The 24,249-nt window shown below is 35.7% G+C and overlaps 2 protein-coding genes across 5 annotated transcripts in view; both read left to right on the top strand.

The window, feature by feature from the left end:
• JAKMIP1 (janus kinase and microtubule interacting protein 1) overlaps positions 1–24,249 on the top strand; it is a 106,810-nt gene that overhangs the window by 50,421 nt on the left and 32,140 nt on the right. For all 4 annotated transcript variants that reach the window (XM_064449111.1, XM_064449112.1, XM_064449110.1 and 1 more), the window contains exons 9-15: positions 8,072–8,200; positions 9,469–9,597; positions 12,818–12,901; positions 16,573–16,635; positions 17,852–17,950; positions 20,971–21,072; positions 24,048–24,101. In XM_064449111.1, coding sequence (XP_064305181.1) covers positions 8,072–8,200; positions 9,469–9,597; positions 12,818–12,901; positions 16,573–16,635; positions 17,852–17,950; positions 20,971–21,072; positions 24,048–24,101 — 660 coding nt within the window. The remainder of the gene's footprint in view (positions 1–8,071; positions 8,201–9,468; positions 9,598–12,817; positions 12,902–16,572; positions 16,636–17,851; positions 17,951–20,970; positions 21,073–24,047; positions 24,102–24,249) is intronic.
• LOC135313035 (uncharacterized) lies at positions 1,807–8,045 on the top strand. Its single transcript, XM_064449114.1, has one exon. It carries the CDS (start codon positions 3,312–3,314, stop codon positions 3,531–3,533), a length of 222 nt encoding a protein of 73 aa, XP_064305184.1. The 5' UTR covers positions 1,807–3,311; the 3' UTR covers positions 3,534–8,045.

A 24,249-nucleotide genomic window follows, 5' to 3' on the forward strand; every position in this document is an offset into this window, starting at 1 on the left:
AATTTTGATTGTAGGAAAAGAAACATTTTGCATCAGAGTGTACCTTTACTGTTTATTGTAAAACGTGCTTAAAGTAAATAACTTTGCTGAATAATGTTTTTTGTGAAGTTGAGCATTAGCAGCCTGGAGCATGTGAGAAGGAGAATGGGGTAAAAGAGGAAAAATGAAAATGAAGAGTGGAGGGATGATTATCATCCCTATGGTAGCTTAAGGTACATTCTGTCAAAAATGGGTGCTTCTTGTCAGTGTGTTCTGCATTGTATATTCCTGGTGACCTCCAGGTGGTGCTTTTTTATTGCTCTGCGTTCTGTAATACCTGTATTCTGAAAGATTTATCCTTTGGGATTCTCTGTTTCAGCAGAAATTTCTTCAAATTATGCTTCAGATAATGATGTGTCTTTTACATATGAAGGAAGAAAAGTTCAGGAGTAACAACGAATCTTGCATACATTTTTCTGTTAGGTAATGGAAGGCTGATAGATGCCAAATATATTTACAGTAACCCTGAACCATTCTTGCTTGGTATAGTACACCTGAAAGTTTGTGTGTTGAGCACAAGTTTAAAAGCAGGACACAAAATTAAATATATATATGTAAGTAATAGGGTTATTTTATAGTCCTCTCTAATTATTAGCCCTTATCTGATTTTAAATTAATTGTGTAAGATCTTTTGCTACATTGTAAAGTTCCTCATGAAGCAAAACCAGTTAATTTTTTTAGGAGTTGATAACTAGTGATGCTAATTTCTATCGGCTGAAAACTTCTATAACTATTCATTTTTGTCATAAAGATGTTCTTCGCTACTACAACTTCAGCTGACTGAGACTCTGTAGCCTTTCTTTTTACCTGTTTTCTCTTGTGAAAGCTGCTGCTTTTGTGGTATCTTCTTCTTTTCCTTATTGACCAAAGCAGGAGATAAACAATGCGAGGGTTGGAGAAAATGTGCATGATACCATTAAAAAATTTGTGGCAGTGCTATTCGTGCATGTGGTAACGGTACTCTTGTTGGGGGACTTCTGCAGAGATTACTGCAAGAGTTGTGTGCTTATGAGCAGCAGAGCTAGTAGGGGTTTTCTTCTTATTTATGATATGATAGGTATACCAGAAAGAACAAATTCATCAGTAGCAGGTGTAACTCCCACTAGTTATTCCATCCCCTGCCCATAAGCTCTTCAGTGCCCATATGAAATTGCCCATTTGAAATTTTATTTGATGATATCTCCTCAAAGGAAGACCAGGACTATAAAACAAGAACAAGTGAAAGAGGGAAAAAGTTGTGAGAGAAGTGAATGGGATTGTATGTACTATACTGGTTATACTATATGTACTGTACTAGTTATTATATAATTGTATATATAGTTTCAAAATGAGCTAATTCCTTAAGGAAGGAAGTCATCAGTAATATATTTATTAGTGTCCTATTATCTTCCATCATATAAACCTGTAGGCTATTCACATGAATGTGCAGTGTTGACTTGGAGTTTAAACACTGTTGATGTTAGCTTCTAAAAATCCCCAATCCTGGCATACAGGCCGGTTTCCTTCCAGGTCACCTGTGTGGTCCTGTGAGGACCAAAAACCCCGCAGGAAGCTCTGTTTCCCACAGTTTTCCATTTAAACAGTCTAGGCAGAGTGGGTTGCTTACCCAGATGAGCTGTTGGGATTGTACCGTCTTCAGCCTTTCTGTTTTTACAGCCTATCTCAGGAATCCAGATGAAAATGGTAGAATTCATATAACCGAGCATTGCAAATGCTTCTTTAGATGTCATTAACAGAGGTGAGATATAGACACCTCATCCTGGACAAAGTGGTAACATTAAGTGATGATTGTTGTCCTCTAGAAGTAGATATCTAAAGAGGCCATATGAGTTTTGTCCTAAAATAGCGTATTTCTGCCCATTGACTATAAAGGCAGTCTAAGATGAGTTGCTTTATGTATGTGTATGTGTACAGTGCAAGTGTATTTCTGTCTATAATCTGTGCAAGACTTATATATCATAAAGATGATAACCTATATATAATAGCAGAAGAAATTATGGGTGTATCTGTCCTAACCAACCACTCAGAAGGAGAAATTACTGATGTAAATCTTTGGCTTTGCTTTTCTAAGATTTGTTAAATGTAAAATTAGCATTAACACAGTGAATTATCAAGTTTGGCAGTTGGAGTTGGATCTATTTCCAGCTGTGTCCCACTTCCCTTAACAAAGTGAAAAAGGAAATAGCTGATGAGAATTAGGCCTCATGAATGTGGTCAGATAAGCTCAGTCTAGAAGGTATAGAAAGGTTCCTTTTTTGTTGTAATAAACAGGAACTTGGTGCACAGGGTGAAGACTTACACTCATCTACTGTTGCAGCTTCTCCTCTAACTGGGTACTTTTACACTCCAGATTCCTTAATTTTCGAGGTACTCTGGCCGGACAGTGTCTGTGTCTGTTTTCTAATATGAGTATTTTCCTGACAGCGATTCCTGTTAGCCGGAACAGAATCTGTGGCATGCCTTTCTCCATCTTTAAGACAGCTTGTGTGAATGGTCTGCCAGACTAGTCCAGTAGCACTTATACCCTGATTAGGCTTAAATAACATCAGTTCAGCTGAGAAGCTTTTCAAAATACCAAGGATGGTTGGGTTTTCTTTTTGCAGTTGGATGCCTATGTTATTTCTGGAGCTCTGTAGGTGCACTAGGTTACTGTTGCTAGTGCAGCTTTGGCTGAGCACTCTTTTAATTACCAAGGGGCATAGGAGTCCACAGAACAGCGCTAGCAACCGGCTCGGGTTCCCCAAGGAAGGGAGCAGCATAGTGGGATGGGGCTTTATAACCTCTGTGGTTGCAAGGTGTAAGACAGTTGTCTCTGAAGTGAAGCAGCCTAAGCTGATACAGGGTTTTTTTGTTGTTGTTTTTGTTTGTTTGGGTTTGTTTGGGTTTTGTGGTTTTTTTGTTGGCTTGTGGGGGTTTTTTTGTTGTTCTGTTTTATTTATTTTTTTATGTTAACAAGCCATTGGACTTGTTAGGAAAAAGATGTACTGGAAGTGAATCTTCTTTTGCTGTTTAAAGCATGATTTTTTCCAGGTGTTTTTTCTTTTTCTTCTTTTTTTTCCCCCTCTTCCCAGTTTTGGTAGTGAAATAACCAAGAAACTCTGGAAACAGTATTTTTGGGGATTTGTTTATTTTTTACACATTGATGGAGTTGCAGTAATTCCATGATTGATGGAATTATTTGAAAATAAGGCATAATTACCTGGTTTGTTTGGAAACTGCAAGACTCTACAGATTTGTTTCTTTATTTAAACTTTAATAAATAAAGTGCATTCATGATAGTGGGAAGCCTGCACACTTGTGTGATGGAGTTCATTTTTCTTGTTTTATATTTTTCTTTTTTTATCTGCCTCTGTGCTTTGGTGTGCCTGTATTTTTCTGGCTGCCAAGAAATGACATATAAGCATGAAGGTAAGAAGTTACTGATTAGCTCATCTGATTGCATTACAAGCAAATTCATGTTGGATCATTTTCATCATGTTAGATTAAGTACTTGAAAATGAGATATTTAAATGTAAAGTGAAACTACTTTAGCAACAGAGAAATCAGGTTATTTATGTGTAAGTATATCCAATCCTAACCATTTAGAATATGCGGGTATATTGAAATTTGCATATAATATGGTCTGTGTCACTAGTGATTTATAACATTCTAAACTTTGAGGTTTACTGAGCACCACACTACAGTAGAAGTGTTAATACTTGAGTTATAAAGACCTAATGCATAATTTTACTTCAAAATTATGTGAAAACATTGATATAAATCCACATGAAAAATACTTACTATTAAGTGCATGACAGTAGTCAATGGAAATGAGATTTTAAATCAGAATTTTTCAGCAATTTACATAACTATTTTCTCAGTTATGAAGTTATGATTTACAACTACCAAATGTGCAAATCAATATAAAAGAATCTTTAAGTTATTAATTGAGAATGTTCCCATTTTTAAGAAAAGTTTGAATGAAACATGAATGAAAATAGTGTATAGTTACAAAAATCCAGTGAGTATTGTACATGTATGTATATACTTTTCAAAACCCATTGTGATTCAGCATTTTACCTACATGTGGAATCTCCCTTGGAGTTGGTATATTTCTTTATGCCTTATTATTTATTACGTTTATCAACAAATTTCGTATGATTCAGATGTCTTTTTTTCCTTTTTTTTTTTTTTTTCTCTGTACAGCTGTTTCCTTACCTGTTAATTTGTTCTGGTTTTGCTGTGGATCACTTCTTGTAGGTAGTTGCTTCAGATACTAGATGAATAACAATAAAACCAGCTGTTTTGTAATTACATCAGGAAGCAATTAATATACAAAGGCTAAATACCTTATCTCTGTTTCTATGGCAAGTATCTGCTTTACAAAATGATAAATGTACAGCTTCTTTAAGGAGGCAGGAGTCATTAAAAATAAATAAGTGGTTCAACTCCAAATATAATAGGCAGTCTGTATAGCATTTAACGGGTTTTGACTTTTAGCTCTCCTTGAAGCACTGGGGTTTTTTAGTGTGATGGTAAATACTAATTTTCTTGCGAATTCCCTCCCATCTAATAATCAAGTGATTTATTTATTAATATATGCAATTTATTTCCCCTACTTTTGCTACTAGTGACGTGTTTAAATGCAGTTAGTATCTTTTGTCAAAATAATATCATTGCTTTAAGTTTCTACCCAAACCTATACACATTTATGTAAAATCAAGCCCACTGTTTTTTTACTATTGTTTTTTCACTCCTTGAAACAGTGCGGGGGGTGTGTGCGTGCAGGGTTAAAGGAATATACATACTTAAGCTCTGTTTTCTACAAAAGCGGCTGTAGTCTGAGGTATAGCAAAAAGCCCTATTGGCATGGTAAGTATTATTGTCAGTGTTAACTAAGCTGCGGCTGACCTTCATGGTACTGTGTTCCCTGTGCCATATATATGATAATAAATTGGAGTTTTGCTCTTCATCTTTTCGAAGTGTCTTCTACCAGTCTTCAAATTCAAGAATTGACTCTTATTTACTTCGTCAGCCCTTAAGCCTATACTTTATTGCAGGTTTTGGTTAATCTTTGCTCAAGTGCATTTGTAATTTTTGAGGCCAAGCACCCTTGAAGCAGGAGGCATGAGCAGGGTCAGCTGTTCTTCAGTCCTCTGAGTTGCTTGTCCTTGGTGAGGTTCCTCCAAAGCACAACCTAGTTGTTCTGAGTCCCATACAGAGACAAACTGGTATGGGCAGGAGAGTGGGATGTAAAAGTATTGGCATATGAGTCCGCATGAAGCTTTGTTTTGGGTTTACTCTCTGCATCTTTGAGTAAAGTGTATCCACACTGCAAAATGAGGATGTGGTTTTCATGAAACTCTCTTGGGTTTTGTTTACCTGCCATCATTGTCTTTACCACCACATAATCTACCTTTATCTTTATGAAACTGTATCTGCCCATCAGTTTGGAGTCACAAAGTTCTTCCTGATGAGTTGACCTGGCAACCCAAAATATAAATTTGTCCTCCTTACAACTTGAAGGTAGCACCATTTCTTTAGCCCTATTTTCAATTCCCAATATTTACTTGTAGTTATCACTGTTAGATGATTGTAGGCTGCAACCAGTATTCAGTGTGGGAGAAATGCTGGATGGACCATCTCCCAGGGACTTAATTACACCTCAGGTTTTGTAGTAAACCTTTGTACTTAGGTGAGAGTTGTCTGAAATGTTTGCAATTCAAGTGTGAGAGAACACATTAGCTTTCTGGATAAGTCTTTATATTTCTAGAACAGAGATTAAGCCTGTTCCCTGTGTCCTTTGTTTTCCTAAATAGGACAAATCAGTGAACAAACTGGTGTAGAATGTGAATGCTGGAGGAAAGGATTAAATTATCCCAATGAAGTGTTTGTCTTAAGCACCTTAGACATAGCTCTGCTTGGTGAAAGGATCACAGTGCTCCCTAAAGAACTGAGGGAAGAGTAATGTGTCTTTACAGCGTTATAGTACTGTAACTGCAGTCCTTTTCTTGTGAATACACTAAATAGTTGTCCAGTAGCTTGCAAAAGGAAGGTTGTTTCTAAAGATTGTTCAGAAACTCTTTGCCTTCTGTGCTGTGTCATATTTATCTGCATGCACATGGATAAGCACAGTCTCTTTGGAAAAGATGTGGCTTTCAGAGTTTGGGGGGTTTTTTGAGTGCAAAGGAAGGAGATTTTAGTAGAACCAGTTAATTTAAGAATGCAGTCTGAATGACATTTTTAAATCATTATTTGAAGGGTTCATCTTAAGTGAAGCAATTAAATGGTCCAGAACAGGGTCTTGAAGCTGTTTTTGGTATTTGAGTGGGATTGCCTGTACTGTGAAACAATTATGGAGTTATTTAGCTTATGCGTGATGAGACTGACCTGGTGGACCACGGAAATCGGGGCTGCAGACTGTAAATGGAGTGCATGGTGTCACACAGGCAGGCACCAAGTCACACCTACAAGCTTGATTTTGTGGTACCGCTTAAATCATGACAGACGATTTTGGCTGTTGATAAGGGCTGTGCTGAGCCAAAATAATATATTAAGCATAATGGGGCTTTGTGAGAAAGTGCAGACAGTGCATTGTAGACACACTGGAAGAATGTATAAAGTTAGATAAGACTAGAAGACTGTAAGGAAAGGTAAATATTTGAAATTTGTAATGAGATAGGGCATTATAGATAAAATAAAACCTTTCAGTTTCTTGAATGAAATTGATAGCTCACAGTTAGCCAGTTTGGCTTTGGTGAGATGTCTGATGTTCTGAATTAGTAAAAACTGATAATTTTTTTTCACCCTTTAGGCTTTTTTAATGAACAGGGCTGTCATCTTCTCACAATACAACCTGTGGTTTATAAATACATATGTATTTTAAAACAAACTGTGACATCAGGATCTGTGATTCAACATCAAACAGTGCCAAAAATATAGAGGTGGATAGACAGATTTTTCTTCATCTTCTTAGAGCCACCTCTCTCCACTAGTCTCACTAAGGTGCTTCATAACCTGGCTCCATTTTTCCAGCAACATCTTTTTTTTCTTTTTTTTTTTTCTTAATTACCCTGCTTCTCTGAATTTTGTTGGATTATTAGAACACTTGTATGGTTTAAAAAAAAAATAGGCTTTCTATTGATTAATAACAGTTAACTTTCCTTATTGTTATTTTGGAAGGAAAAACGCATGAAAAACTGTTTTTCTAGTGAAATGTTTGAGCAATTTATTTTTTTTTTAAACAGTGGAAGTTTCTATGCAAATTTGCTCCATTCTAAGCTTGTTAGAAAACTGATGAAAAGGGAGCTCTTAATGGTGAAAGAATTACTGCGTTTGCGATGTCTTATATAAAATGTCACATTTTTTCACAATATTGTACTATTCACTTCCATTTCACTTGGCTATTTGTTTTCTTTTATTTTATGTAATTGATTACATTGTGTAAAATTTCTAAAATCTGCATTGAAATGCTCGTTTTCCCTAAACATAGTTTTCATGGTTAGTCATAATATTGGAGCAAACATTTGAAGAAATTGAGAATGATGGTATTGAAAAAATAAATGGAAAGCAGCTATTTATAATTTGAAGTAGGATTTTGCAAAATAGATATTATGAATGAATCTTTTTTTCTTTTTTTAAAATTAGTATGAATTATGACATTTGTTCCCCATTGTTCTTCAAAATATTTTCTCTCTTTTGGTTCCACAATTTATATGTTGCATCGTGCTGGGTTACTTTCTTCTTAATAGATATTGCATTTCTCTACCATGAGTCTTGTAAGACTTGTATGATTTTGGTAATTAGCTTTTATACTTTTGCTAAAGCATTATTCTGTTGACAATTACCCAGTGCTATGTGCAGTTCCTGGAGGTTCTTATACAAATGATGTTGAAAAAGTAGCAAATTTAATCAGAGAACAAAGGTTTACAATGGACCCTTTTTTCTTCCTAAATACTAAAATGATGGTCAGAGAAGACCTTGGCTACTGCTTTCTGGGTCATTGGGCTTTTTCAACTGTTTTGCTAGTAACTAAGAAAAACTAACTTTTCAGAGGCATGTTGTGGAGACATTTTTTGGATTTGATGAAGAATCTGTTGATTCGGAAACATCATCTGTAACTTCATATAACACAGATAAAACAGACAGGACACCAGCAACACCAGAAGAAGATTTGGAAGATGTAAGTAGTAGATTATTTGTTCTTTAGTTGTACAAAAATTGACATGGAGTATAAATGCAAACATTTTTTCAGCTATTCTGCTGCAGTAACTAAGATTTGGCAGAGAATTGCTTTGTTTTGTTTGAAGTCCAGTGACACATCCACAGTCAGTGCAGTAGCATTAATAAGATAATATTCTGCCTGACAGATTTTGCAGATATTGGGGTGAGAAGTAAACTTGTTTTCCTCAAACGCTTTCTTATTAGTCAAAAGAAATTAAGACGCTTGTTGCTTTGCCAAAATTCGATAGTTACTAGACAATAGTTTGCCTTTCAACCTCATAATTTATTTGACTGTTTTGATACAACCAGGGTTTTCTTCCTGTACTTAAAATTCTTAGAGGGGCTTTTGCAATTCACTAAGGCTTAAATGAGCATAGGTAGTAAATACCCACTGACAAGTTGTTTCTCAGCTCTGTGATATACACTGCAGCTGGCCTACTTTAAAGGATTGCAGGGTTGAGGGCAAAGTATGGATCTGATGCTCTTTTGCATCTCTCTTTCCTGTTCACTAACTTGTGTCTAATATTCCTCAGTCACAAGTAGCTTCCTATTTTCCTAAGTTTAATATGTGATAATATTGTAATCACTTTCCTGGGAGGTTGAGTTCCTGGAGCAAAAATTAATTAAAGGGAAGGACATTTCTTGCCCTCAGCATTATAGGAAAGACCTTGAAATTGCTGAGTCAGTTGCTCAAAATTCAAAGAAAATTAAAACATTAAAAATACTTCATGTTAAAAAAACAACTAAAAAACCATCTTTTGGCTTTTGAAATATAACCTCTGTGTTAGTGTGCTTGTGCTGGTAAAATGCGTAACTGTGGCATTGTACAGAAAAAGAGTAAGAAGGGAGCAATTGAGTTCATGACAAGTAGAACAAACCCCTTCTGGAGCCCCTGTGGCCCTGGTGTTCCTGAAGACAGTGGTGCATTAACTGTTCCTTCTCATCTTTTCCCAGTCAGTTTCTTCCCATTTCTATACATTACTGCCTTATATAGTAACTTATATTGTCCTGACATGGTAAGGTAGACAGTTACTGATCTCTGTATTTCTGCATTATCCTCAAACCATCCTTCCTTCCATCTCCACTTGTTTTAGTTTCTTAAACCTTTAATTAACTTTCAGTCTTAGTATGATTTGTGTTGCTTGTTGAGTTTGTGAGTCTGTCTATGTAAACAAACACATTATCATATATATTTCTATAAAATAACTTTTTTCTCTCTTCATTAAGAGCACACCCAAAGAAGAAGCTGAACTCAGGTTCTGCCAGCTAACAAGAGAGTATCAAGCTCTGCAAAGAGCATATGCATTGCTTCAAGAACAAGTTGGTGGAACCCTGGATGCAGAGAGAGAAGCAAGGGTAATTTTTAACTGAAATTTCTTTTAACTCTGAAATCATTGAAAAAGCTGAAAAACTTGGAATAGCAGGAGATAATTTTGCAGGTCAATGAAACGCAAAGCACAATGTTTTTGAGGATTAGAGGATATTATCAGTAAAGTGACAATTTACATTCATCTGGTGCGATCAGACCAAAGATATCATTATACTTTATTCTAGAATGCATAATATATTGAAGATTTCAGTAGTAAGGCAGTGTTACTGAGAATGATATGCCAGCTGAACCTGCAATTTGGATAGCAACATGATGGATTTTAAATTAATCAGAGAATAGGTTGTTATAAGTACTTAGGTACTTTTATTATATAAGTATATTAAAAATCTGACCCAAATCTGACTAAGGAAGTATTTCTCCAAGTTTTTTTTTTAATATATGAAATGATAATTTGTTTTAAAAAATCTCAGCTTGAGAGTATTCTTCCACTAAAAAGTACGTAGCTAGCTGTTGTTCCTATTAGGTCAGCATGTGTGATTGAAATAAATGGGTTTTTAACCCCACAGCAATCTCTGCACTGTAGGTATCTGAGCTGTAAGGGAGTATATATTCTGTTTTCATTTACCCTTCTTCCACCACTGTGTTTAACCATTTAGTGCAGAGATGAGGTTAGCAGAAGTCATGCTAACATCTTCCTTTCTGTTTTTTTCCAAACTGGGGAGGGGAGAAATCACTTCATAATGACTTGGTGAGCTCTGACCCAGTCCCCAGATCTATCCACTGAACAGCAGTGGCATCAGAAAAGAGCTGAGTTAATTAGAGGCAAAATTTCTTCTACTTTATTCCAACTCCTTGCAGATAGGGGCATCTCTAGAAATGTAGCATATTACAAGTCACCCTGTACTTGAATGACTGTTGTGATCGATGACCAAAGAACATGTAACATCCAAATGAGCAAGCAATAGCCATAGTGCTGGAAACTTCATCTTCACCTTGTGTCCTTCATTCTGCATCAAGTATAGCTTGAACCTATAGGTTTCTGACTACTGAGAGATTTGCCTGATATCATTGCAAGGCCACCCTCCATTATCTTTGAAGGGTCATGAAGAGCTTGAGGGGTATCTTACCAATTTGTGTAAATACCGGATGGAGGGAGTAAAGAAGATGGAACCAGACTCTTCCCATTGGGATCCAGTGAAAGGACAAGATGCAGCAAACACAAATTCAAATACAAGAAATACCATTTAAACATAAGGAAAACCCCTCTTCCTCTGAGGGCAGTCAAACTTTGGAACAGGTTTCCCAGAGAGGTTGTGGAGTCTTCAGCCCTGGAGATATTCAGAACGCCACTGGACAAGGTCTTGAGCAACCTGCTGTAGGTGTCTAGGGCCCCAAAAACAGAGAAACATGTTAAATATTCTGAATTATTACACATTACTGCCTTGCTACATGTGGCCTTCATTGTATTGTGCTACTGCAACATGTTGCCAATAATGCGGAAAGACAAAGATTTTAATGTGGTTTAAAAATTACTGGTGGGGATGGACTCAGTTTGCCCCAAAGGTAGGAGCTGTCACTAGCTTAATGTCCAATGCTTGGAACAATTAATGAAATATTCACAAAATTATATATCAATAGATTGCTGATGGTTATTAGGCATAGATGTGCACTATTTCATCCATGTCATTTTCTCTGGCAAGCATTTTAAACTCCACTTACTGAATATTCTCAGATATAGAAACAGTATGCTTGTGGGAGCAGAACTTCTCTGTGATAACAAGCAAAGCTTTCCAGATAAAAGTTACAGAAGAATGTAGGCTGCTTGATGTTATCTGGAGTTATTTACAGCTAAAAATGTTATTCTATTATCCCCAGAGCCAATATTTAGAAGATTCAGGGTTTACTTTAAAATGTGTCATATTTTGGTTTGGTTTTTTCCCCCCGAGGTTCTTCGAAGTGGCTCTCAACCAACCTTAACTTTTTTTTTCCCCTGTGAAACACAGTTCTTATAATAGTAAATTATTGCTTTATGGCTTTATTTGTTAGAATTTTCAGCATCTTACAAAAGCCTAGTCACATTTGACACTCTCTTTTTAAGTAGGACACTTAGCCAAGGAAAGCAATAAGGACTTTGGAGATCACTTCTGAAGCTAGAAATGGGGTGGGGAGCATAAATACATCTACTCTTAAAGAAAGATTACAGAGGCACTCATGTATTGGACAGTTATGAGAGACCATTATGTATTTCCTTTGCTGTCACAGAAAGGAGACCCTGGTATGAATATTTTTGTAATAACTTTTAAAAAATTTATTTTGCAGGTATTTGCAAACTGTCCCTTTAGTACACTTTGGAATTGTTGCCCTTTCTTTTTAATGGCATTTTGGTTTCTTTCATCATGTCCATGCAAATCCATCTTTTGAGTTAGTCATAAGGTGGCTTTTTGCATGGTTAGTTTTGTAGGGCCCAGTGTTCTGGTGGGATGGACATTTCCTGTTACTTTTAGATGAGGCTTAAGGTAAACAACAAGGACCCAAAGATGCAAAGAGGCAGAAGGGAATCCCTGTGGGAATTTTTGAACTGCTTGGCTGAAAGAGTACCTGATATAGGGTGGGAAAAGTACTTGCTGTAGCTCAAGGATCCTCAGTGACTGAAGGTCTCCAGAGATATACCTTGGTTTATGTCATTTTTGTTTAGTACCTTGTAGGATCCAGTCACTTTTACGGCATCACTGGACTCAGAGGGTAATACCTACTGTAGTGTCATAGTGTAATAATCATGTAGAATGAGGAAAACTGACTGGTGTATGCTGTTCATGGGATATATAAATTATTTTGGGTCAATATATTTCATTTACCTATAGGCCTTTTTTGGTGCTTATTGCAATTCTCTTTCTCTCTTGCCCCTTTTTTCCCAATTGCCTTGAATTATTAAAGTTAATGAATTGCTTCTTAAAGCTCTTCCTGTTCCTAATTTTTCCCCACCCCAGGAAGAGTTTTGTCACTGAATATGTGATGTAACACCTTTTTAGGCTAGGAAGGAAAAAAAAATGCTGTTAAACTGACGGCTTTAAATACTTTATAACATAAACACAAAAGCAATAATTTTAATGTAAAGCATTAAAAGCTGACTGACAGCCTGTAAGTGGGTAGAAGGTATCTTTACTTTGATTCTGTGTGTAATTAAATCTACCTGTCTACCTGGATTGCATGCATATACACCCACTTTTTAATACTTTTTTTCCCCAGACTCGTGAGCAACTGCAAGCTGATCTTCTCAGGTGTCAGGCAAAAATTGAGGACCTGGAGAAAGCTCTAATCGAGAAAGGACAGGTAAAAGGCTCTCTTAATGTCCTCTACCGTGTCATTTTCTCCCTTGCATGCAGTGGTGCCCTTGCCATCTTCATTGCTTGCTGGTGTGTTAGTGTGATTGATGCAGCTTAATTGCTTCTCCAGCAATAGGCTACTTAAATAAAGGAAAGTATTATATAGGCCAAGAAAATGCCATTAAAGATTCATTTCCTAACACATAATACACTAAAGCATAATATAGAAATAGCCATGTGTACATCATTGTAAATTCTGTTCCAGTTGTCATTTGGTGCAGGCTTTTCTGCTGTTTTCCATTTTGTTTCTATTTTCTGTAAATTCCAATAAAATAAATATTCTATATTTGTAGTGGAGAATATTTTTGGTATGTAGCAAAGAAAAATTCAAAAAACAGGTCACTTCCACACACACGTCAGCTAGAGAAATGAACCACTTAAAGTGTCTGGTTACTGGAAGCCACTTGCGGTGTTACTCTCCTGGGCTTAAATTCCTGGAGGACCCAAGTGCTTTCAAATTCCCGTACCATCACACACAATAAAATCAGGCTTTATGCTTCAGTATATCTTGTAAATACATGACAAAGATGTGGCTACTGATGCATATTTAATAATGTCTAGGATCTGAAGGCTGATTACGAGTTCTGAGAGTGCATTTGGAAGATGTTCAGTTGCATAACTGCTAGAACAGGCTGAGAAAATTGGGGAGATGTTATTTTATGCCTTTTTGTTTGAAATAAATTTAAAACTACAGGTAGCATATAGTAATAAAATAAGGTATAGCTACCTATAGATATAAATTTCAAAGACTAATGATCCTGTAGCGTTGAATAAAAGCAACCTATGAACAATGCCAGGGTAATGATATTAGTATTTTTATGGTTTACTCTTTGTAAGAAAAAACTTTCTGTAAGATTCTGTGTAAAAACAGAGGTTTTGGGACCATATTCAAATTAAGGGTAAAAATTGTTTATGTTATCTTCCACAAAAACTGCAATTTGCTTAGTAAATTCCATATAAATAAAATATTGCTAAAAATACATAATATGTTATCAATCTAAAAATGATGGCTCACTGAGCTTTTGGAAGAATAAATGGAACCGAAGACCTGTCGAGGATCTACTGCTGCCATTGTAGTGTGTTGATGATAAAGGTGTTGTGGGCAAATCGCTGTGTAATTAAAAACATTAACAAAATAGTAGGCTATTACAGTGTAAAATGTAAGTCCTGTGTATGTAAATAAGATAAGTGAACTTGGCTACCCATGTAAGAGATTACTTCTGTGATTTTGCTTCCAGGATGGTATGTCAAAAAGGTATGCCTGGAAATTGGAATTTAATTAGTTATTACTTTATGAGATTCATAACCACGTTTTCAACCTTGTATCTCTTAGTAATCCTGAGAAGGCCAGCAGGGGTGTGACAAGGAGCAGTATGATACTGTCTCTAGTGGGCTAGTTTGTACACTGAGCATTAGCTTTCCACAGAAGTGGTGACAGTGTCTTCCTGGGACCTCTAGCACCTGCTCAGTTCTCCTGACCTGTTAGTATTTACATTCAACAAAATAAATGGTTGTGATGATAAACTGACTTCTTTGTGAACTATGTGATTTTTTTATTATTGTTATTATTATTATTAATTTTGTCATGTAAGTGGGAAATGTTCATACAGGGAATCAGTCCCTGAAGTGCTTATGAGAAGGAAATGGTGAATCAAAAGATCCTAGTGCATTATCCCAGGAATTTTTAGTCTTACTAACAGCTTTAGAAAACAGAAGCAGCAAAGACCTTCACAAATTTCCTGAAGTCAAATTCAGAGCAGGAGATTAGAATCTTACTGTTAAAAAATTATTTGAAGCTTGGCTTATAACAATTTATGTATAATTTCAAAGTAAGTGTCAATGGCTCTTGTTAATCTCTCACCAGCTTGATCTGTCAGAATCCCCCTAGACGTAAAACAGGGCTAATAATCCATTTTTGCAAGGAACATTGAGGTGCATGCATAAGAAACATTATATTAACAGAAGAAATTCTTTTACAATATTAATAGTGGTAAATAATAAATCTCAAATATTGGAGTATGTAATGTGCCAGATTTTTTTTGAATGCTCAGCTCTCTCAGTGACCTGGTGTGCATATAAGTGCAATCCCACTGAAGTTAAGGTTTTCTCAGAAAATTCAATTCAACTACATCAAGGAAGACACAAAAGTTAATTGTCACTAGGGCAAATCAATCTATTTTTTTCTACTTGTGTGGACTTGCATTTGTTGTTGAACCTGCAGGTCTGATGTAACTCTTGAACCTGCCTTTTACGATATACCTGTGTTGGGATATCCACCCTAACTCTGAGAGTGCAGCCCTTTGTTCATTCCTTGACCTTAGTAAAACACTAGTTAAATGTTAAACTAGACGTTGGATTTTATTTTTGTCATTTCATTTGTTTCAAAAATTCTTGACAAATGTCATGCCTTTTCAGTACTCATTTTAGTATGCTATTCTTAGTATGATACTTCTAACATCATAACCCTGAAGAGCTTGTTTGCTGCATGAAAGTTGAAGTGCACTTGCACATTCTTGTATATGAGTGGGAAAAGGAGAAAGAACAGTAGAATATGAAACTGTAGTGGACAGTAGGCAGAAAAACTAAACTTTTTAAAAATTGCTAATTGGAGTAAATATTGTATCATAATGTTTTAGATTTTTTTTTCTTTGGCTGACATTTCAAGGCTAGTTAACCGGCTGGGATATCCAGTTTTCATTAATTTCTCATGCAGCATCAATGTGCAAATACCTTGGTGACGAAGAAAGATCAGCTCATATACTTTAGTAAAGACATTTAGATTTTAAATGAATTGTCTTTCTTACCTAGAAAATATTTGATCTAGAGTTAGTATGACATATTATGTGTTGGCTACTGCTTTATTAAACTTATTAGAGCAGTATGAGCTAGGTTATGTAAGTACTTTTCCCTACAGAGAGAACAGAGCAAATTACGGCTGTTATAATCCATTAAACCTGAATGTCAAGTTATGGCTGGCAGTGAGTTTTTTGTAACTTGGGTCTTTAAAGGGCTATTTGATGAGGCCTTTTGAAGCCATGGAAAAACCTAAAAGGAAATATCAGCTTTGGAACAAGTAATCAAATGGAAATACAGTTTTCAAATGGTGTGTAGAAAATCTTACACCACTTCCCTTCCTCCATAGCCTTGAATGTCTTATAATCACAAACACTGTATATTAGCCTGAATCTCACACTTTTAGCAGAGGCAGTTAACTGCATACCACTGGAGCTTATTTTCAGTCATTTGGGGTAATTAATTTTTTTTTCCCTTTCTCCGTTGGGATTTGCATTACACCACTCAAAATGGGCTGATTTTCAAGAAAGTTCCCAACTCTTTGCAATGGAAAGAAATAGTTTCCAGTTAAGCTGAGTAAACAAATGTTTTTAAGATGACATAAAATATCATATAACTGTTCACCCATAATTGCTATATGTAAAGTTTTTAAAGTACATGCTTAGCTGGAACATATTAGGAAACAAGAGACTCGGCTTCAGTAAATGAAAGGAACTTTTATTTTCTCTGTAGTTTGAAATGCTGTTTATCCTTGAAATATTTGTGGTTTGTTTTTTTTTAAAGAAATATATACAGTTTTAATGTTTTTAATCCTCTTCCTCATAGGATTCAAAATGGGTAGAAGAAAAGCAGCTGTTAATCAGAACAAATCAGGAGTTGCTAGAGAAGGTACGTGTTTAGAATCTGGGAATATTTTCACCATTGCTGCACTTTATCGTAAAATGAATGGTAAAAGGAAATGCATGTCCTAAGTACTGGAACATCAACATGAAAATTGCTTGCTTTTTGTCCCTCCAGAAACAAGAATTCTGATAAAGGTCTGTGATTAAAGTACCAATATGCTTTTGTACTCTTTGGGAATGGAAGCTGATCTTTATTGTTGAATTACATGTTGTATAGCCAACATAGGCTGGTATTTCTAGTGTCCAACAAAATACAATCTAAAATATTAAGCATAATGCGCAATCTTGTATTTTGTCGAACAATTACACAAAGATTTTTATTGTCATGATCACTAATAAAATTGCCTGCTTCCTTCAGCCTTCCATGTATATCCATAAGTAATACTGATTAATTTAAGGCTATTGTATCATTTACTGTTCGAGACACTCAGAGCTGAGCATCCTCAATGTTCTCCACTGATATTGGTGGGAAGGTTAGCTTGTACTCAGGAAGTCAAAGAATTATTTTTGTTAATTAGTAGCTCAATGTTAAAGTAATAGGAATCAGACAACCAAAGAAAAATTCATGCCTAAAAGTAGCTACAGCCGGACTTAATGTATTGAGACACTTACATGGGTATTATAAATGTTATAGTACATTATGCCAGATATTACACTTCTGTTTAGATTCATACAAATAAAAAGATCACCCAGTTAAGCTTGACAGTAGACCAAAGCTATTAGTTGGCATAATGAATAGTCAGTTTTGAATTTCTGTCATTAGAGGCCCAAAGCACAAATCTGGAAAATTAAAAAGCAGGCATTAAAAGCCCTCCATTATTGTCTTTCATATACCGTAAAGAGGAGACGTCTAGTTATACGAAGACAATGAGAACAGTCTACCTAAATGTTAGTGTAATCCAGTTTCATTCACTTGATTTTAAAAGACAGCTTGTATTGCTTAAGTTATTTAGATTTACTATTCATATCACTTTTCGTACTGCTTCCAGATTACTGTTCTAAGGGATCAGTGACCATTTTCTGCTGGCAGTTCTCACAAATACTTTCTGATATGATGTTCTTTCTTTATCTCTAAGACATGGCCCAACTTCTAATGAGAAAGTGAAAAAATTAACAGTTTTGTCTAAACCCCTGGCCTGTAGCTCTGTACAGTATGTTTTTGATCACTTATGGGGTGTTATGATGTTGTGTTTGTCTCATAGATTTACAGAATGGAACAAGAAGAGCATCAGCTGAAGAACGAGATGCAAGACGCAAAAGACCAGAATGAGCTGTTAGAATTCAGAGTGCTAGAGCTTGAAGTAAGAGATTCTCTCTGTTGCAAACTCTCAAATGGAGCAGAAATTATGTTTGAACCCAAGCTGAAATTCCTGTAAAGATTACTGATGTCTGGTGCATGTTTAAGGGAAATTACTTAGGTATCTATTTTTTAAATGTTGTATCTTGGGATAATGAAATTGATACCACTGCCTTAATATGTTTTGGAGACAGTGCTCACTAATGTTTATAAAAGTGTAATATAGCTAATATATATTGCATATAGTTTGTTTTTCATCTAATAAAATATTTTGTTTTGCAGTATTTTGCCTTTTTTATTTGTTTCATTTCCATAACTGCTCCTTTCCTGCATGTAAAATCACTTGGTATGTATACTACAGCCTTGGTTGACATTGTTTAAATTAACACACCTTCTCATGTCTTGCATGCAGTGAAATCTAAAGATCTGACACATCCATCACATCAATGCATAACTGCTTTTAATTACATTGATTTAAGATTGACAACATTAATAAGAAGTAAAATGGTCTTAGAAGAACACATTCTGATGGCAGCTTTGAAAGAATTTATCTTACCTGAAATCCATTTTCTGGTGGTATAAAATGGTCATGGACTGGATAGAATTGGCATCAGTCAATGTAAAAAGGGGAAAAAAAATATCTGAGAATGCCAGAGTTAAAGTGGTGAAGCACAAGTACAACTTCTGTACGTGGAAGTAGTATGTTGCCCATAGCAAACGAATTGTATATTTTACATAAATGAAATAACAGTGAAATTATTTGAACATGTAGTGTGTGATTACGGTAGAAACAAATGTTTCTCATCACCTTCTAAATGGGCCCCATGTTGAATTTAATGACACTAAACTACTCGTGTGTGATGCACAGTTGTCACACAGTTGTATTGCCTGATAACACATTGTTCAGTTTCAAAGATCATCAACATTCTTAACACCATTTAGAATAAACTCTCCAAGAAACCTGTCATGTCACTCCTCCATAGTTTTCATCGCCCAGCACGTTTCACCAAAAATCTTGGCATGTGTAACTTCTCTGATAAAGATGAAAATGTCATGTCTTCCTGTTATGTGGACGTTCTGCTTTTTGTCTTTGACATTTCTTAATCTTTTTTTAAACCTTTACTTTATCAACCATATATTTTGATGTCATGGCCCTTTATATACAAAATTATGAATTTAGGTCATTAGAATTTCATTAGATGTTTGGGAAAATAAAAACGCTTTCTTATGCTTTCTATTATATATCTTTATATTTTATTAAGCAACTGCAAAGTAAAAGATTGAACAATTTAGCATTTGAGTTAGCAGTAACACTAGAAACTGCTTCCTAAAGTGTAAGTGTTCTTAGGAGTAAAGCAATCAAAAAAATTTTCTTAGGAAAAGAAAAAAAAGTACTTCAATACATCCTTCATGAATGTCTTTTTCACATGGAAGAATCAAACGAAAAATAGCTGTGTGATGTGTCGAGTTTTGTCATGTGCCACACCTTTAGGGACTTGTTTCACAGAATAACAATGTGATTTGTGATTGCAAGAAAAGATTTTTTTCCTTAGCGGGCAAGCATGTAGACACAAATGTGACTGATAATGTGAATGCGTTAGTAAAATCATTAATGCTTCTGGTAATCCTGACAGTATTATTTTGAGAGCAATTAAATAATTTCAGATTAAAATTAGGCTAGAGTAGAAAACACAACCGTTGTCTATCATTTAATGCAAACAAATTCAGGTGAGTTTAATACAATAAAATAATTTTTAAAAAAATCTAAAATGGTAACTGAACTTAGACAAGAATTAAGCTTCTGGTTTAGGATTACAACAGCTAGGTCATTTAAGCCCATTTCAAAATTAGACTGTTAATGCAAAAATTATTTGAGATAGAGCTGGGGGGGGGGGGGAGGAAATGTATAGAGAACAGAGATTTTTCCCTCTGCATTGCAGTTTCAAGTTAGGTTTAAGCTAGTTTATGAGCAAGAGTTGCTGTGCTTTGTAACTTGCTTAAGTGAATGGATGCAGCCTGCTTGCCATATCAATTAAAGCACTTCATTTTGTGTCTTAGGAAGTTGGCCAATGCGTGGATGGTAATAAGAACTAAAGTATTTGCAGTAGCTCTCTTTCATTATGCTGTTAGAAACTGAAACTCTTGTTGTCAGTACCTCCTCTTGTAATATGGAGAGAAAATCTGTATTTTCCTCACTCATGTTCCCATGGCCATAGAGAGTTCAGAGTAAGACCCAGTGCCTTGGTTGTCCAGAGCCTTCAATCCAGTCATTTTCACAAGCACATTAAGATTTAATTTAAGTAAAATTGCTTATTTATTGTTTTACCATATTTCTGCCTTCTGGAGAAATAATAGCTTGGTGTTTTGAAGAAACACGTGAAAGTCAAGTAGATGGGCTGGATAAAATTTAGAAATACTATAGTTTTACATAAATAAGAATTTTTAATTTTTAATTTTGGCACAAAACATCATAAGTGTGGAGTAGTGCTGTCTTTTAACAAATTCCAACATCTTGGGTTCTGCAGTGAATAGGACTGGGGATTTTACATGCTCTAATAGAAAGTTTGACTGTAGAATAGACAGGTACACAGCTTTAATTTTATGGAGAAAATCTTCAGTGATAATACTACTTCATTATGGAATTTAATGTTTTTCTGCAGCTTCTTCTTCCTAAATTTTTCTTTGTTCCAAGAAAGAAAGCAATAGTTAAATAAGGTTATAACCAACATAAAAAACTGCCAAGTTTTTTAGGGCTCCAGTCAGTTATTTAGCCAGCATGCAAGGGTTCCTGCATCTGAGGAGTGTCAGTTAACTCTGCAGAAACTGTGTGTGGAAGCTGACAACTTTTCTGTGCTTAGCTAAAGCCAAAATCCTTCAAATGTGGTGAAAGTGGGAGGAAATACTATATATTTGGAATGTGACTAGGAATCTGCCTTTTTAATGTACAAGTATGTTTTGTAGAAGTGAGAAATAAATTTTTACATATAATCACACATGTTGTTTTTAAACAAAATCTTTCCTCAGGAGAGAGAGCGAAGGTCGCCGGCATTTAATCTTCATATAACCACCTTCCCTGAAAACAATGGAAGTGCGCTTCAACTGTTCTGTCAGCAGGAAGGAATAAAGGTATATGTAGAACATTAGTAACAGTTGGATGCCCAGGAACTTTTTTGGAATGGCCAACTGAATATCCAAACAAATGGTTTGCCATCTTGCCGTAGGGAAGAATGAATATCTAAAAAAATAAATATAGTAAGAAAATATATTTTTAACTGGGAAAAAATTTTCATTAGAATATGATCTGGTAGTCTGTCAGGAGTTCACCAGTGAAAATGAAGGCTAGTCAATCAAGACACGGCTGTAAAAACATTGCAGAGAAGAATGTGGATGTTGATGTGATTCACTGTCAGGCTTGCTACAGTACTTTGTTCTTGACACTAAATGTTTTCATCTAAGGTCAGAAATATGGCATTCACCTATTATTTTACACTCAATTTAGTGAGGCATCTATACATTTTGTTTGTTGAATCAATAAGCATATTAATTCATAGCAAATTAATGCTATACTGAATTAATATGCTAATAAGTTATTTGCCTAGACCAGGGCCTTGAAGCATGAGGTGCCTGATCCAAAACTCATTCAAATAGGTGAGACCTTATCTATCGTTTTAGATCAAGCACAAGATAAACATAGGCATCTCACTTCTATGAGGAAGTAAGAATTACTCACTTCAGTTCAGTTCTCCCTCGTACAGGCTAGCTGTACAAATTGGTTTGCATGCTGGTTCACTTAAGACTGAATTCAGACTTGCTTTGTTAGTAATGTTGCACAACAGGCCAGGGTAACTTTTCTGTGAGTAACTGAAGTGGAATCTCTGTGTCTGTACTCCATGGCACTCGCCAGTAATTTATGCTTGCATTTGTAATTGTGTTTACAAGTCCTCTTATAGAAGGCTTGTTTCTATTCAGTGCCTTAATAAGCACAATACTATCTGTAGTGGAAATAAACTGAAATTGTAGGCTGGATGTTGTTAGAGAGCTGAGTAGTCTGAAAGGAAAAAAAAGTTAAAACCTGATTCTTACCTAGAGGTTTTGTTGGGTAGTCATTTCCCAAACAACACCAACAGTCATCAGTTAGCGTATTACCTTTCAAATAGAGCCTCCACGGGATGTCAGACCTGCTTTTTAGCTCATCCGTTTTTCTAATGTGCATGTTGGCTCTAGCAGGTACAGTTTAGCATCTAGAATTCGTATTTTTTCCATTGTCTTCTGTTGCATTCCTAAACAGGTGGTTTTTTCAATCTGCCTTTCAGTTCACTTACCTGGAAGCAGGGGCAGTCACTTAAATGGACGTACTGAAATTGTTGACTCCTTATTTGTTTTCAGTGTCTTTCAAAATTGTTAGCTGTCAGTAGCATATTAGATTTTAGAATGAATCAAAATCTGATTTGGTTTCTAAATTTTCCTATATGCTTCTTCATGGAAATAAATTAATTAGAATTAGTATTTCTGGCTCAATAGGTGCAAGAACTTGCATGTCTTACTGAATTCCGTTCTTCACTAGTGTACTGATGAGCTAAAGAAGTTTCCATTCAACATTGTCAGTGCTGATCATAATCCATAGCTGTTTTTAACACCGATCCAAAGACAAGACTGTATTAAGCTCTGCACCATTCTAAAATTACTGATGTGCACTGTTTAATAGCTGATGTAACACTTGGATACAGTGCTGAAGTGTTTGGGGAGAGAGGGAAGAGAGGGAGGAGACTTCTCAGGATAGACCATCTTGAACACAACACGTTACTCTTTTTTTAGAGCCAGGATGGACTAATTGGTAGATTCTCTCCCACATCTGTGTGTAGTCTTCAGGAAATCTTTCATTTCTTATTAAGCCTTCCTCTCTGAGCAAATATATTCTGGTGTAGCTACATAATTTGCAAGCATAGCTAATTTAGCTTTAAAAATTTTGATCATCCTGACTACTGACATAATGCAGTTGCACAACACATGGTTGCAAACTAGCATATTACGTACTGTAAGTAATGAAACTAGTGAGCCAAGACACATCCCTGTGAAGTGTTGGCCCCTTCTGAGAAGGGCTGAACATGAGTAAAAGTTAAGGGTGCCAGCATTTAACAAGGTTGTCTTGCTTTGTGCATGTGTATTAATCATTTTGGACTAACATGAACTGGTCTTTGCCCATGGTCTCAAGCCTTCCTAACTTCAAATAGCATGGCTGCATACAGGCTGTCCTTGGGAATGATCCCTGGTCCACATTAACTTGTGGACCATAGTTGGGATAGTTCAGAGGAATGTGGCTAGTGCAGGTTAAACAGTTCCATGAACCTTTCCAACAACTTTTTGAAGTAGAAAATAGAGTTCTGGGGCCTAGGAATGGTCCCTGGCCTTGTGTAAAATGCAGGCATCATGTGAATTTATTCCTCTCTTTTCTTCTTTTTTTCTATCAGAGTGTTTTTCTTTATTTCAGGCTTTAATAAGGATGGTTTGTTCACTGCTCTTTGTGGATTTGGGGGCTGACTAGCAGAGAAACATGGCTTTCTCTTCATAAAGGTTGTGAGCTGGTAGTGTTTGGAGGAGCGTGTTCAACCCACTGTGCATATTCCCTTCTGCCACTGTAAGGTCAATTTGAAACTCCAATCTTTTGTTTAACAAAGGAAATTTAAAAAAACCACCCTACAAACCTCCTTAGCAATTATTTTGTTCATGCTCTCTGTCCTTTTAACTTCTGTAGCTTTATGTGCTTGATGCTCCACTCCAAACAAATGGAACAAAAACAGTCCTTTGAACCTGTTTATCAGTTTTGATCTTTCGTCTGCATACATCAGCAGGATGATAAACATGAATGGTACAGGAACATTCTGCCTTCATAAGCAGACATCCAGCTTTCTTGTTATAATCAAGGGTGACATTTGGTTTTGTCTCTGAAATATATCAAAACGACTTTTTTAATTGTAACGCAAAACTATTTACATTTCAAGTCTTTTTGCATGCAGAAGTGAAATTAAAGGGTACATAAAATGTAGCTTATAAAAACATTCTCACCTGCTTTATAAAAAATAAGTGTTGAACATCTTTTTCAGGATGTGAATATATCTGAACTTATGAAGAAGCTAGATATTCTTGGAGATAATGGGGTAACAAATTTTTAATTTCAAATATACCTCTAGTTTTATGGTTATTTTAAAGCAGTTCTTTTTTTCCCCACAGGAGAAAATAACATTCAAGAAAATGCACAGAGTGATTTTTATATGCCTATATTTGTATGGACAGTATGAATGGCTA

This window comes from Phalacrocorax carbo, chromosome 4 (assembly GCF_963921805.1).
Source record: "Phalacrocorax carbo chromosome 4, bPhaCar2.1, whole genome shotgun sequence".
Taxonomy (NCBI): domain Eukaryota; kingdom Metazoa; phylum Chordata; class Aves; order Suliformes; family Phalacrocoracidae; genus Phalacrocorax; species Phalacrocorax carbo.

Bases quoted from the DNA above. Each gene is read 5' to 3' on its own strand.
- LOC135313035 (XM_064449114.1), top strand. From the start codon at position 3,312: ATGATAGTGGGAAGCCTGCACACTTGTGTGATGGAGTTCATTTTTCTT.